Source organism: Varroa destructor, unplaced genomic scaffold (genome assembly GCF_002443255.2).
Source record: "Varroa destructor unplaced genomic scaffold, Vdes_3.0 BEIS01000003.1, whole genome shotgun sequence".
NCBI classification, from domain to species: domain Eukaryota; kingdom Metazoa; phylum Arthropoda; class Arachnida; order Mesostigmata; family Varroidae; genus Varroa; species Varroa destructor.
The window spans coordinates 44,329,964-44,343,426 of NW_019211456.1; the positions used below are offsets into that span (position 1 = coordinate 44,329,964).

At 39.2% G+C, this 13,463-nt stretch overlaps 1 protein-coding gene and 1 long non-coding RNA gene across 4 annotated transcripts; one reads left to right on the plus strand and one right to left on the minus strand.

Annotated features, from left to right (window-relative positions):
* Positions 1-2,256: 2,256 nt before the first annotated feature.
* Positions 2,257-7,574, minus strand: LOC111247134 (uncharacterized). Of its 3 annotated transcripts, none has more exons than XM_086983945.1 (5): positions 7,129-7,574; positions 6,034-6,241; positions 5,807-5,911; positions 4,101-4,236; positions 2,257-3,745 (listed from the first exon to the last, which is right to left on the minus strand). In XM_086983945.1, the coding sequence occupies exons 1-5, from the start codon at positions 7,340-7,342 to the stop codon at positions 2,966-2,968; spliced, it is 1,443 nt and encodes a 480-aa protein (XP_086840071.1). In that variant the 5' UTR covers positions 7,343-7,574; the 3' UTR covers positions 2,257-2,965. The 3 variants fall into 3 exon arrangements, with proteins under 3 accessions (XP_086840071.1, XP_022653455.1, XP_086840072.1); XM_022797720.2 differs by having other exon boundaries at positions 7,132-7,572; XM_086983946.1 differs by having other exon boundaries at positions 6,034-6,233; positions 7,132-7,272.
* Positions 7,575-7,618: 44 nt separating this feature from the next.
* LOC147757001 (uncharacterized) lies at positions 7,619-9,396 on the plus strand. The gene is made up of 2 exons (XR_015323986.1): positions 7,619-8,274; positions 8,532-9,396. It is a non-coding gene; the product is annotated as an uncharacterized LOC147757001 (long non-coding RNA).
* Positions 9,397-13,463: the final 4,067 nt, after the last annotated feature.

The window sequence follows — 13,463 nt, forward strand, 5'->3', positions numbered from 1 at the left end:
GGACACTTGAACATTGTCCGATTGGATGGAGGCGTTTCTGACGTCGTTGGTCTTCCCTTTGACAACGAGGGACAATGGAACCGCTATGCCAACTACAAAGTGATCTAAAGCTAGAATACGTACACTATTTTTTACCTTTGAGACGCGTCTGTCCCGTACAATCTTACGTTAGTCTCACTGATCCGTTCAGTCGTTTTCCTCACATTAATACCCGAGATGTGTGTGCGCGTGCGTGCGTGCGTGCGTGTCTGCGCGTGTGTACTACATACACCTAAGTCTGTATATTTATTCGTATAAGACTAATATAGAGAATGAAGCTTTTATTGAACCTGCCAAATCGCTTTATTACTCGATCTGGTAAAAAAACGCACCATGTAAAGTACTATCAGTAGAGTTAAGCTTGAACGTTGCCTTAATCTGCCGACTGGCTTTCCTGCGTTGACGATATTGTGAGACCTCTTGTGGCGTATCTAACTAGCCTGAATGTTCGCTTAATGATGATGACGACAGTCCTTTGTACTGCTACACCGCCTTGGAACGAAAAAGGCATCATATATAATATATGTGTCAGGGGAGTTTTGTCTCAATTTTTGAATTTTTTATAGAATTATCTATCTGTCTGTCTACCTAGTAGATCGCCGGCTACAGTCTGTTCATCCATCACTCTGATGCAAGGGTTGCTATCGCATCATCTGACGTGTGCTGAAGACCTGCTCAGACCAGTTAGCTTGTCCACAGCTAGTCAATCCGGTATATGAACTAATCTGAAGAGCGGTATGTACATAGGTACGCACGGTTTTCGTCATCGATTCATTTAAATACAATAGAATGTATATATGCCAACAGAAACATCTGTCGCGGGGTGCCGTATGTTTCGATTACAGCTTTTGTAAGTCGCAAACAACATCATTTTCTGAAACTCCTTTCATGTATTTGCCGTGAATTTTTTTTTGTAGTAAACCAAACATGGTAGATACAAAAAATCTAGTGCTAGGCTCATAAAAAATTCAATGGCACAAAAGCATAGCAGTCCAAAAATGACCAACCGTTAGGATGTGCCCTAGGCGGCCTAATCTAAAATGGTTTCTTATTGATCACTTTAACATACTGTCGAGTTCTTTCAGTATTGCAGATTTTCTATATCTGGGCTAACAGTACTGCGTGTATAGATTGATCAATATTTAGGGGTAGTCTTATCGGTGAAAGATAATGCTAATAAATAATAATGATTAAAAAATGTTCGAAAACTTTGTATTTGAAGCCTGCTTGTTTTCAAAGCAAAATACGCAATTAATTCCATTTATCAAAAACTTCTGATTTTGGACATTTTCTGTAATTCAAACGTTTCGACCATATGGTACTTAGTTGATAAATATGTTGATGCGAAGTCAAAAAATGCAACAAATAGAATGAGGAAACAAAATAAGTACACAGGGTGTCGATATTTAAAGGAAGTTCGAACGGGGAAGCAGATATACTCATTATGTGTGTTAAATAAGGTCGTAGACTGGCCTTCGGCAGCCGATCGAATAGTTAATTTATACGCACAGATGCGATAGAGTAAAATTTGTTTGGAAGATTTAGAATTGTAACAAGGTGTAAACGGTTGCGATACGACAGTTGGAATCAGACGAGTGAGATATTCTCATAGAAAAGCTGGATCATTTTAGTAACGAAATGAATGCAGCACGCAGGTAGCAAGTCATTGAGACAGAGTAACCGCACTAACATGGCGGAATCACTGAAATATGAAAAATTAAAAAAATGGCTGAAATAGAATTACTGCAACCGCAGAGCTGCGACAGGATAATGGAATAGGTCTCAGGGGAATTTTCAAAGGCACTGGTGTGCAGTCAAGCCATAATTGGCGTGATGTTCCGCATAACTCCAAACGCATACGTTTATATGAACGTAGGCTTATCAGCTAACCGTCCCGAGTTAATAAAATTGTTAAAACTTCAGTTTGAGGCTTATTATTGCTATAGTGTAGAAGTAATGGCTATAGGTTACGTTGACAAAAATACTCACTTCAAGAGGATAATCGGAGAGTCGGATCAGGGTAAGGGGATTACAGAGACAATTAACTCAGTGAATCAGGGAGACAAAGTTACCGTCTACAACGGGACATTATATTGGTTTTAACACAAGTTAACTTCGTTAATCCTCTAACATGCTGATGAAGTAACTGTACTATAGGATTATTGAAGTGTTCGCCGATAATTTAGTAGGACAATGGCGGGCATGAAACGGGCTAGATATTTGCCACGCAGTAATGATTTATTATACGTCAGCTATAATATTCGTAAGAGCGAGTACGGCATTAATGAATCGAATTAATTAAACAGCGGCAAACTATGCGCGGGCCGAACCCCACGGATAGCTTCCCAAAAAACCAGTCTATTCAACTTGTATTGTGTGTAGATCTTTAATGCATAAGTATCGCCAACGACGAGCGTGCGTCCAATAGCGATATATCCAAAACAATGTGTCTGTTACAATCAGAAAAATACTGTTTTCCTTTGTTTGGTACAATCGTTACATAAAATTGAATATATTGTAAAGCATGCTGTTAAGATACAGAAGAACATAAGCACAAGTTTCTTCTCACTTTGTTCTGAATTTTACAGTACGACAATTACAGTCCAAATATCACGTTCTTATTTAATGCAAAATGATGTGTACTATCAAAGAGATACAATATACGGCCGTATTATTATTGTTGTTGTTATTATTGCTGACATTGATGTGATTTGTTTCGACTATGGCCACGAGTATTATTACTATTACAATATTTATTTTGTTTTTATTTCGATTACTGAAAAGCCGACAATATTTGGCTGTACCTTAAACAATAACATAACGTCTATAGAATTACTATATAAAAAAACTAGTAAATATTGCTAGCATTATTTTAAATACGAAACGCTAGTTAACACAAGGCCACGCTAAGAAAGAAAGCTTTTGGCTAGCAGAAACTAGAGAGGCCATATGTACAAATGATAGCTATTGCTGCTAATGAAATGACAACCGACCAAAAGCAGCCTAAGGTTCCTTTAAATACATTTTCAATGACTTTTTCATGTCGTTGTCTCGCTTCATTGAGCACTGGCTTTTGGCAAGTTTTGACACAAATAAAGGGCTTGCCATGAGACCGAGAAATAACCTGGAGGGGCTTCCGCGCCTTCAAGGCTATCTGCTCTCGGATACAATGGGTGACATTTAAATACTGAGAAACTTTACATGCTTTTAAATGGTTTTGTACTATAAAAGCTTTGTCAGGCGACCGAGATTCATTCAAGGTGGTCCATTCCGGATTTGGTGCTACGTTCTGCTTTTTTTCCACGGTAAGTCCAAGTAAAATCAAGATGTCATTCCTGGAGACGACGACCATTTCACTCGACCGTACGCGATCTACTATTGCTTTATTGTAGGAAGAAGTACAATTCAGTAAAGAACTGCTCCTCGATGGCTGAAGTTGCTCTTTACAGATTCGTGGCGATGTGCTGACTGCCAGCATGCAACCATCGTTTTCATTTGACACACCGGTACGGAGTTGATGGGAGGCCGCAAGAAGGCAAAGTGTCTTTTCCTCAGACACCTGTCGATTAGTCTCACTGTTAACGTCATCACCAGTTGTAAAAAGTTGAGAGAACGACTCAAAGCTGACATCTAAAGATGTTTGTAGCTGAGAGTTTACAAACAGCGGAGTGCTGCTCCGCCGATAGGCCTCATATGAGATCTCCTCCTAAAGGATAGAATGCATAAGACAATTTAGATACAAGGTAAATTAATACGAATAGGTAAATAAATACGAAAACTAATGTCTGTTTAACTTCTGTAATATTTCGCATACATTGCAGCTAAGAGTAGCGGTCACCTTTACGAAGCAGCTTGCGAGTTTTTTTTGCAATGCTGGCATTTTAAATTCGAGAAGAATCTTTAGCATTTTTGTTAGAAATGTTCAGTTAACCGATTTTTCGAGTGAAACCGTGTACTGTAATATATTAGAACGACAAAATAGGAATTTTTTCAATTATTAAATCAACCAAAGCGAAGCAATCAGCCTGCCAGGCCGAAATCAGCCTCTTTTATAACCTAACTTGTTTAAATGCGCGGAAAGAGTCCATGAAGAGATGTTCGTTGGTGCTCTCATTGAGGTACAGGACACTGAATAGTTCACCAGGAAAGGAAGTACTCAAATCACTTCCATACGTCGTATCCAACGTTGGCGATGAGCTAAAAAGCGTACGTATAAGGCGTTTATTCGCATACAATCATAGCCTTTTTGTGTGTTAACGAAACAGTACGATAGTGTTTTAATTTGAACTCGTTTATCGATTCAAAGTTTAACTCGAACGTTATGGGCTGCCAAGCAGAAAAGATCCAGTATAACTGTTGTTCAACGCTCTACAAACAAGAGCTAAAATTGAAGATAAAATCGATGCAAATAAGTGATCGTATAATACCGAAACGTATGCACATTTTCTTCAAAACGCGAGTTACTGTGAAAGGGCGACGTCAGGCACATCTTATTAACAGATACAGAACTTGCACTTGGTCCTTATTTTAGATCGCTCAATTTGAAACATAGCATAATAAACCCTATCCTCTCAAAGTTTTTCCTCACCGGCTTTGTTCTCTCAACTCTAGTCAAAATATATACCGCTATTATTTATGATTTTCAGTTATTCAGATAATAATGTATTTATCCCGTTAATGTAGAAGTCTGAGATACGAGAGCTGATGACGTCTTGAAACATAATGTCGACACGTTGATGGGATTTTCATAATTATCCTGTCAAGACGTTGTCAAAATTTTGTTTAATCTGATTAGACATCTAACGAGTGTGTGGTTTTACGGAGAATCTTAGGCTATAACTCTTGAATTTTTGCTAGTAACGTTGTTGCAAGGTGGAGGTCGGCCGTTGTCACGTAACAGCGATGGCTTTGTCCCTGATCTTCGCTACTCAATATGGTGTTTTTCCAGTATCTCCACTAATTATTGATAGTACAGCCGTTGCAGAGCTCTTGAAGCTGTAGAGGGTAAAATCTGCACTATACCACCAAACAGGTACCATACACTTTTGCAGCTGTAGATTGCGACTGTCCCCAATTATCGTGTAGAATTTATTTGTTACGAAAAGTTATAGCTCGTTTCAAGAATGGGTCGGTGTTATAAAAGCAAAACGAAGCAAACGTCTTTGTTTAAATTTTTACTCAGATGAGGTCGAACCTATTTGTTCAGCTTGTTTGCCCCATTAGTTAGACCTAATTGTACAGTTGAGCTATTTTTAGGTAAACCAAGCCCGAGCTCTAGCACCCGTACACTTCGAGGTGGGCCGTTGTCCGCCGCAGCTCTCAACCCTTCGTTGTTTGCCTTCACAAGGGTTTTTCACAAAAATCATCTTCAAGTTAAAATTTTTTTCCCGAAACTTTGTCAACCAACGGTTCACGATGTTTCCAAGGGTAAAACTTTCACCAAACAATGACGAGCTATTTTCGCCGCTTCAAGTTCCAAGATGGAACACATATTTGTAAACCACCCGAATTTTACACAGCTCAGTACGATCCGTTCGCTAAAAAAGCGCGAATGATGATGACCCGAGTAAACGGTCTTTTTTTTTTTGTTGACAAAGAGTGTAAATTCGTGTCGGATTTGAACAGAAGTGTTATAAATGTTGCACTGTTATAAAACAACTTCACCATAAAGACGAAATCAATATTTCTTACATTGCCCAGTAAATGACCTCATACTAATTATATTCACAATATTGTAACTGGCTGCCTTTGATTCATGAGTACTTACCAGTCGTGCAGCGATGTCTCCTGAACATCCTTTCGATATTTGCTTACCGCATTTATCGGGGTGATGGCAAAATAGCATTCAAGACAGTTTGGAGAGTTCAAGATACTGAAATGCAAATGTTTCCATTAACAAAAAAAATATGACAATTAACAGATTTAGCTAACATTGTAAATGCGAACATAGTCTAAATGAGACAAATTGTGCCATAGATCAACTAGAGCCATTACCAAATAAATCCTCCGAGGGTTTTTAGCGGCCGGCTGCAACGATCACAGCGGAAACAGATGTTATGCCATCTAAATCCGAAGATAGTTACCACCGTAGATTCTTGCTCATCCAGAACTTCTCTACTACAATACGGACACTGTGAAGATGCTTTTGTATTGATGACGCCACCTGCGTACATCATTGAATTCCCTTGGAAGCCCTGTAAAGCTTTAGGAAAAATATCAAGTAACTTTAAGCGCATCTGCCAGTAAACGCGACCGTAACTCCCATGAAAAAATATCACCAGTCGAAGGGAGACCTGACCATTTTAGATCTCCAAATAAGTTCTACTAAATTATGATCACGCCTTTGAAATCGGCATTTTAGATACGTTGTAAAATTGAATCACAAATCGTTCAACAGTACAAAGACGACAACTCCAAAAAAACTCACAGCCGAGTGATATCTTTAATAATTCAGATTGAACAGAAAATATAGGAATATATGCACACGGTCGCGTATAATCGCATGGATAACGTTCAACTTTTGCTGATTGACGCAATTGCGTGATGAACTGATTGCCTAAAAACTTAAACCAAATTATATACATATATATATGTACACGATGAGTGAGTTCTTTTAATTGTTAAAGGGTCTTCATTTTGTAAAAGTACCAACAGAGACACAAAAAAAGAGTGAATTTTGCTATGTATAGGAATAGTATTAGAGGACCCCTGTTACGATATGTTGCATATTTATGTGCACCCTTATTGTAGTATTTTGTGTCCCCTCTACTATTCACACAGATTTGGAATAAAAACCATTCAACTGCCAGAAGGCTTTTGACTCAATCTGCATATGCATGCATGCATGCATGGATGTATGTATGCACTACGAGCCAAGGCTGAACGAAAGTTGCGTTTGTGTTAAACTTCCATTAAAATAGTGTAATTTTCTATCGTAAAATCTATCTTCTTTTCAGAGTTGGATCCGATGAGCTAATAATGATGTCGTTTTTCTGCCCGTTTTGAAAAAAGACAGCAGTTCTACCACCAGCCTGCTGTCAAAAGGCGATGTGGTATATCAAGTTTCATTATCGGCAATTTTTTACATACTACCTGTATTACTTGTCTTCAGGTGGCGATTCTTCTTTTTGTCAAGAGGCGCTTGTGTTACGCGTTTAGAAGGCACAGTGGGAAACGTCCACGGCGCCCAACTGTCTTCAGTTCTATCGAATGAGGAGGTTTTTTGCTGTATCCCGCTTAACTGTCGATCTCGAAGAGCACGCCACAGCGGAAGTGGTTCCGAAAACACCTTCGAACTATACATGGTGATGATGTACTACACAAATTCGCTGATTGATTTTCGCTCGTGATGGCCAGGAGCATCGCCCTTTCTCGAAGGACAACTTCTCGTTTACGACTTTAGCGTGTCCTTGGGGCTGTGTCTTAAGTTATCACTTTTCTAGAAAAACGGCTCGAATTATCGTTTTTAAGAGATCATAGTACATGCCATATTAGAATGACATTAACACCACACGAAGCTTGCCTAGTGAGATAAACCTGCTCAAGTGTCGTCTGCAATTTGTTGACATAAACCATTTGTCGATATGTCGGTTAATCGTGCACTGGCCAAGCACATGGCGTGGGCGTGAGTTCATTTTCCGCGAAAAACGTTTTTGCGTTGCTGATCTCATCACATTCGCCCCTGAATCCAACGGGCCCTTCAACGATATGACAAATTAATTAAAAATATTCCCTGCCTTCATTTGTAATAACATTTCATGTTTCAAATTTCAAGCTATAGCTGTTACGTCTGTTACTGCCTCTGAACAATCTACAGGATCCAATTAAAAAACCTTCAGCCCCAGGGTTGTTAGCATGTAGAAATGCTCCCGCAGACTTCGTCGGTTAATTCGTATCGTATATGAACACAGAGGTTAATAGAAGGGTGCTCGAAAGGCTAGGTAACAGTTCGAGAACCCGGTAACATTATAAATGGACGCGAGAGCACAGTAATTAAAATGCGAGAATATAAGTGGACTGAGAAAAAATTGGAATGTTATCGATTTTGTGTGTTTAATTACAATTTTACCAAAGAAGCACGCTGAATAGCAAACCACGATTTGTTCTCAAGTTGAAACACATCTGTGCGCAAGAATTAAACCTGCGCAGTGCTACAGTATAAGTATGTATTTGCCACAGAGTATCCCGGCTGCCGGCAAAGTGAGGAGGTCGAAGCTATCACACCTAAGTGATCAGGTATGTTATTAAAGGTCCTTGCGCACCTACCAAAAAATCATTCTCTAAAAACTAACTCTTTCTGGAGCACGGCTCGTTCTCACTAGAATCACAGTTGCCTGGAATCATCTCGTTACCTATAATACTCTGTAATTTCTTGTTACATATGTGACCGCTGCGAGCATTCGCGTAACTATTTGCAGAGTTGACAATACTCACGTATATTATAAAATCTTTAAAACCAACAAGGGGCGATAATAGTCAATCGTTAAACAAAGTTTCAGACCCTGCGCCAAGTTGTCGCTGGCCAGCAGTGGTAGCCACCATACACCTCGCCTTCAAATTGATTTTCTTCCGTCTCATCACACCGCACGCATGAAGGAAGTAACCAAATGAAATTCTGCTCGGCTACCACCAGACTATTGGAGGGCCCCTACTCCCTATTCGAAGTCAAAGCAGGCGTACAACGAGCTTAGAGCGGCGCCGCGCGGCGTTCGTTGCGTTGAGTCAGCCAACACACGGAACTCACGAGGGGCTCGTGTCGCGCGAGAAAAGCTCAAGGACGAGACACCGCGGAGCCTGACGTCGCGACCCGAGCAGTGGCAATGGTAACACGAATTGAGCCATATGTCCAACAACACCCGGATGACAAGGCAGAATATCGAAAGTCAAATCAATAACGTACCAGAATCCAACTAATGAGTTAATGATTGTGCATATGTGTCTGCGTGATTGGAACTCGATAAATATCGACTATACTACAATAGCAATAGAAAAATATCGAAAATAGGACACCTACGTACACGGGCACGCAAAGGCTCTGCTTGATAGCCGCCCAAAGTAATACGTTTGGTTTTTAATGTCAAATAATGGCCGCCGTGCAGGCTGCACCGTGAAAATTCGGTTCCGTATTAAACAAGTTTTCAAATCACACGTGTTAGCCAGCTAATACACGATTGCAATACGAGTAACAACAAACTGAAATCTAGCTATTAAAAATAAGCTTGTCGTATAAACCACTTGTAGCACTGATAATAGCATCTGTAATATTGAAGGAAATATATTTAGGTTAAGACCTATAATGGTCGACATTTATCTGGGCTGATATGGAGAATAAACTCGAGCTGAATCGTACTGGCCTCAGCCAAGAAGTTCATCTATTGATGATACAGACGTTAAGTTGCTCTTACATAGTTTAATTTAGACATCCTTATTTTTTTTTGTCTTTGTTTTTTTTTAGTATTCTCATAAAGTTAACACCCTCATTAGTTCTATTTTGACTACTAGACTTTATGTAAATCAGGCACCAGCATTAGTATGTATACGACGAATGCAGTAGGTAAAGATCCCACGTTTATAGTTAGTGGTAAATAAGGTAGGTAACAAGATTAATGTAATTTATTTAAATGGCTTATTTAAGCGAAACGGAACGAGGTTACATTCTACCCTGAATGAGCTTTCGTGCAAGTATCGAAATTTAATTTTATTACTAAGCGCCAACGAAGTCTATTTTTCACTCTCCAATTTGGCTTTGTTTTTACGATTCGACCTCCGTTAGGCAATGTTCTGACATGTTATAGACCTTGTGCAAGATCTAGTCGATAGACTTCTATTTGACCTCCGACATCTATTTCCTAGCCACATCCTCTATTTCTTAAAAACATCTGTTCTCAAGGGCCCTTTGTCGATCTGATCATACACGATCTGCTTCATTTTCTTCAGTTGGTCATCGTTAGGCTTAGGATCTGAAGGAGGAATTCGTTTGAGAAGCAGCTTTTCAATTTTTGCTTCATTGCCGCTTCATCGGCCGTGGTCAGGGAAATCAAAACTAGAACACTGGCACAAGTCACCTTCATCATGGCTGACAGCTTGCACCGTCCCTTTAATACGAGCCGTTTATATAAGAAGAAGTTACAACAGGCGTAACGAATCGCGAGATTTTGTCCATGATACAGATGTTCGACAACGTTTGCGGAGAGCTGACGTGTGGTATGGTTCATGTTTAAAGACTCTTTCTGCTATTCTCTTTGTTTTTAGCTGTGTAGAGGCGTCTTCTATTTTTTAAAAAATCTTATAACGCTTACTTAACGCTGGTTCTACGAGCGTGCTCTATTCTACACATGATCCTCTATTCTATAGTGGTTTTCCATAGTTTGTATATCCTTCCTTTCCGACTCAAAGTGTGTCTAGTTTAAATGCCGTCTTGAACAACAGGCTTCACGTGTTGCGAAGCGCGGGGGCAAGTGCGCCTCTAACTTATTTTCGATAAACATTCTCGTCTTCTGAATTCTGTCTTTGAATCGCTCGAACGCTTTAAGCATAATAACTTAGTTTATATTTAAAATCAATTATAACATAACATGTTTTTATTTCGTTCATTCCTGAAGTTGTCGTTCTTGGCTCTGTCGAACCTAAACTCGAAATAATATTACTCCATTCAAATAAAGAGCTTTTAGTATGCAATATAATAATAGCAAACATTTCAGACCATTACTAGAAAGGGAAGGTACAATCTATTGAACAATTTATGTTTTCAACATAAGTACCGAATGGTCAGATGTATAGTAAAAAGTACAGTGACTGACGCCAATAGGTTGAATTTATTGCAACAATCTGTGATATTACGTATCCGGGAGGATTTTGTAGAAAATGGGAAATTTTTGTTTCCGCCTATACGTTATGGTTGACATAAAAGTCCATATCTCGATGAGAGCCGTCCAAGCATAAAGGCCCCGTAGAATACCTTGCCCGTCGCTCACACGAAATGCCAATGGACCTTTTCTTGTAAGGTACCTTGAATAGAAAGTCTATGGCAGAAAATTAGCAACACTTAAAAGCCAAAATTGAACAGGAAAGCGTCATAACATCAAACGCAATGTTGACTGAAGTTTACCTCATATCAGCCGTGTGGGTAATTGTGTTCAACTACGGTGGGTGAAAAATATATACAGTGTAATTTATATTATTATTTATCAAATGTAGATAAAAACGGAAGACATAATCATCTAAACCGTGTATGTATTTTTGGCCACCCATTTCTCTTAAAAAAATGTATTTCCAATACAACTCTTAAATAGCTTATGAGCTTGTATCAGTCATGTTCTATTGAATTTCTAGTTCAATTCTTCTAATAAAAGTTCTGTCCTCCTGAGATACTTATGAATTCTGTCATTCGGCTCAATGACGTAAGGGCTGTTTGGGTGGACATCAAACTAAATAACTCAGACATAATAATAAATAATTTGATAAGCAGGTATCGTTAGAGTATAAATATTGTTTTTAAATACACACTCGTCGAGATGTAACACTGTTACTTTATATTTTCGTAAAATATCTATTAGGCTGTGTAACGCTATTTTGGCTTTCTACTATTAGATCTATCCAATTGCATACATTTCTATCGACTTTTGAGACATTTTAAGATTCGTGCTTGCAAATCAATAGTGTTGTCACTGTGGAGAACTAGGCTACTGCTAATGCACTAATTGATTCCACCAAACTAAGGAATAAACATTCAGTCCATTTTAAACGGTTCCTTTCGGAAAAGATCGCAAAGGGTACTACAGTAAGGTTACATGAAGCAGCACTGAAATAATAATTTATCTCACAGGGTTTTTCTCAAACGGCCCACTGTCTTTCGGGCCAAACAGGGCCCGTTAATTTCTGTCAAGTAATCAATTAGATATGCCTACAGGCTTGACCTATACACTAAGGTAAAATCATACGCGTCACGAAGTAAGCCGCATAACGCTTTGTACAAAGGAGTCAGTCGTTCAACCAGTTCAGGGGAAAAAATGCTTTACTTTCAAAGACTAATTAGATTTTGAAAAGGAAAGATGATCCTTAATAATTAGTGGGTGATCGTGATCCGTTCACAAAAATTTCCTACTTAGCCTAGTTAAAAAGCTAACCCAGCCCAGATTTGTCTAGTAATTCAAGTACCAGCAACTACAGTGGTTATAAATAATTCTTGTAGAAGAGCTATATGAAATTGTTAATGGCAGGTCATATACGATAATTATGACTACCTAATATGTGATGTCGGTATTTTTCGATGATATTGTTTAGCCCCAATTATTAGACGTTATAGAAATTCGGTCATTATACTTTTAGAAATGAGACACATGTTCAACAAATATGTACCTATATGAGTATGTAAGTAGGCTAGATTGACGTACATCTGAGGTACATTAGTTCTCTCAACTTCTCTGTCAGATTTGCAATCAATTTTAACCTGTTTCATTTACGCTGGCTCATACGACTCCCGAGACAGACAGGCCAATTTGTATTGATCTTTGCATGCGTTTAGTCTGTTGTGAAAAAACATAACTCTAGACGCTCGAAACGGGAACTTTACATTATGTTGTACTATAACGCACCTGAGGTTCAATCGAACGCGATAGATAATTAGCTGTTCGAAATAGAATCAGTTAGTGCATACTTAATTCTACTACGAGAAACTCGAGCGTCCGAAACTGGTTTTAAAAATTATTTACAATCAGTGATGAATTTATTCACCTCTACCCCAGAGATTATAATAAGCATAGTTTGCAGGAATGGGTTACTATCCGCTTTGTTCCGGCTCCCCTCCTCCCCAGATATGCTAATTCCCTGGGCGGGATTAGAGAGTCGACTGAAGGACATCGGATCCTTCCTCGTCTCGAGCTGCAGCGTATCCTTTCGAGCACTTTCTTTTCTTTCATAATGTTGTCAAAGAAGGCCGTAACCTTCTTCTAGTTTCCAAGTTGAGAGACGTTTTTCCCGCTTTTGCAACTACATACTTGCTTGAATTAAACGACCCGACGACGGTTTCGTGCCGGACCAGTTGTTACTGATACCGGCTGGAAGGCACCTCCAAGTAGCCACTTAGATTAAATGAAGCTTGAATATACGATGTTGTGCTACGTTTGTCATCATCATGAATATAGGCTTGAGGCTAAGACGCTGTCCTATTAATGAAACAAATCAGAAACGAGTGGACTGGTACCTTAAAACAATTCACGTTTTGGAAGCTGCGCCGTATTTAACGGAAAGAGATCAGATATCCGGCCGCGGAACGCGCACGGGAAGCAAATGTCGTCCACTAATAGAAGTCAAAGGGTGCTCAACATACCCAAACCTAAAAGCCACGTCTGTTACTGCGGCGGCTGAAACAGTAAATAAAATTTCACTCTTCTAGTTTCCGCCGAACATTTAGCTAAGTCATAAGC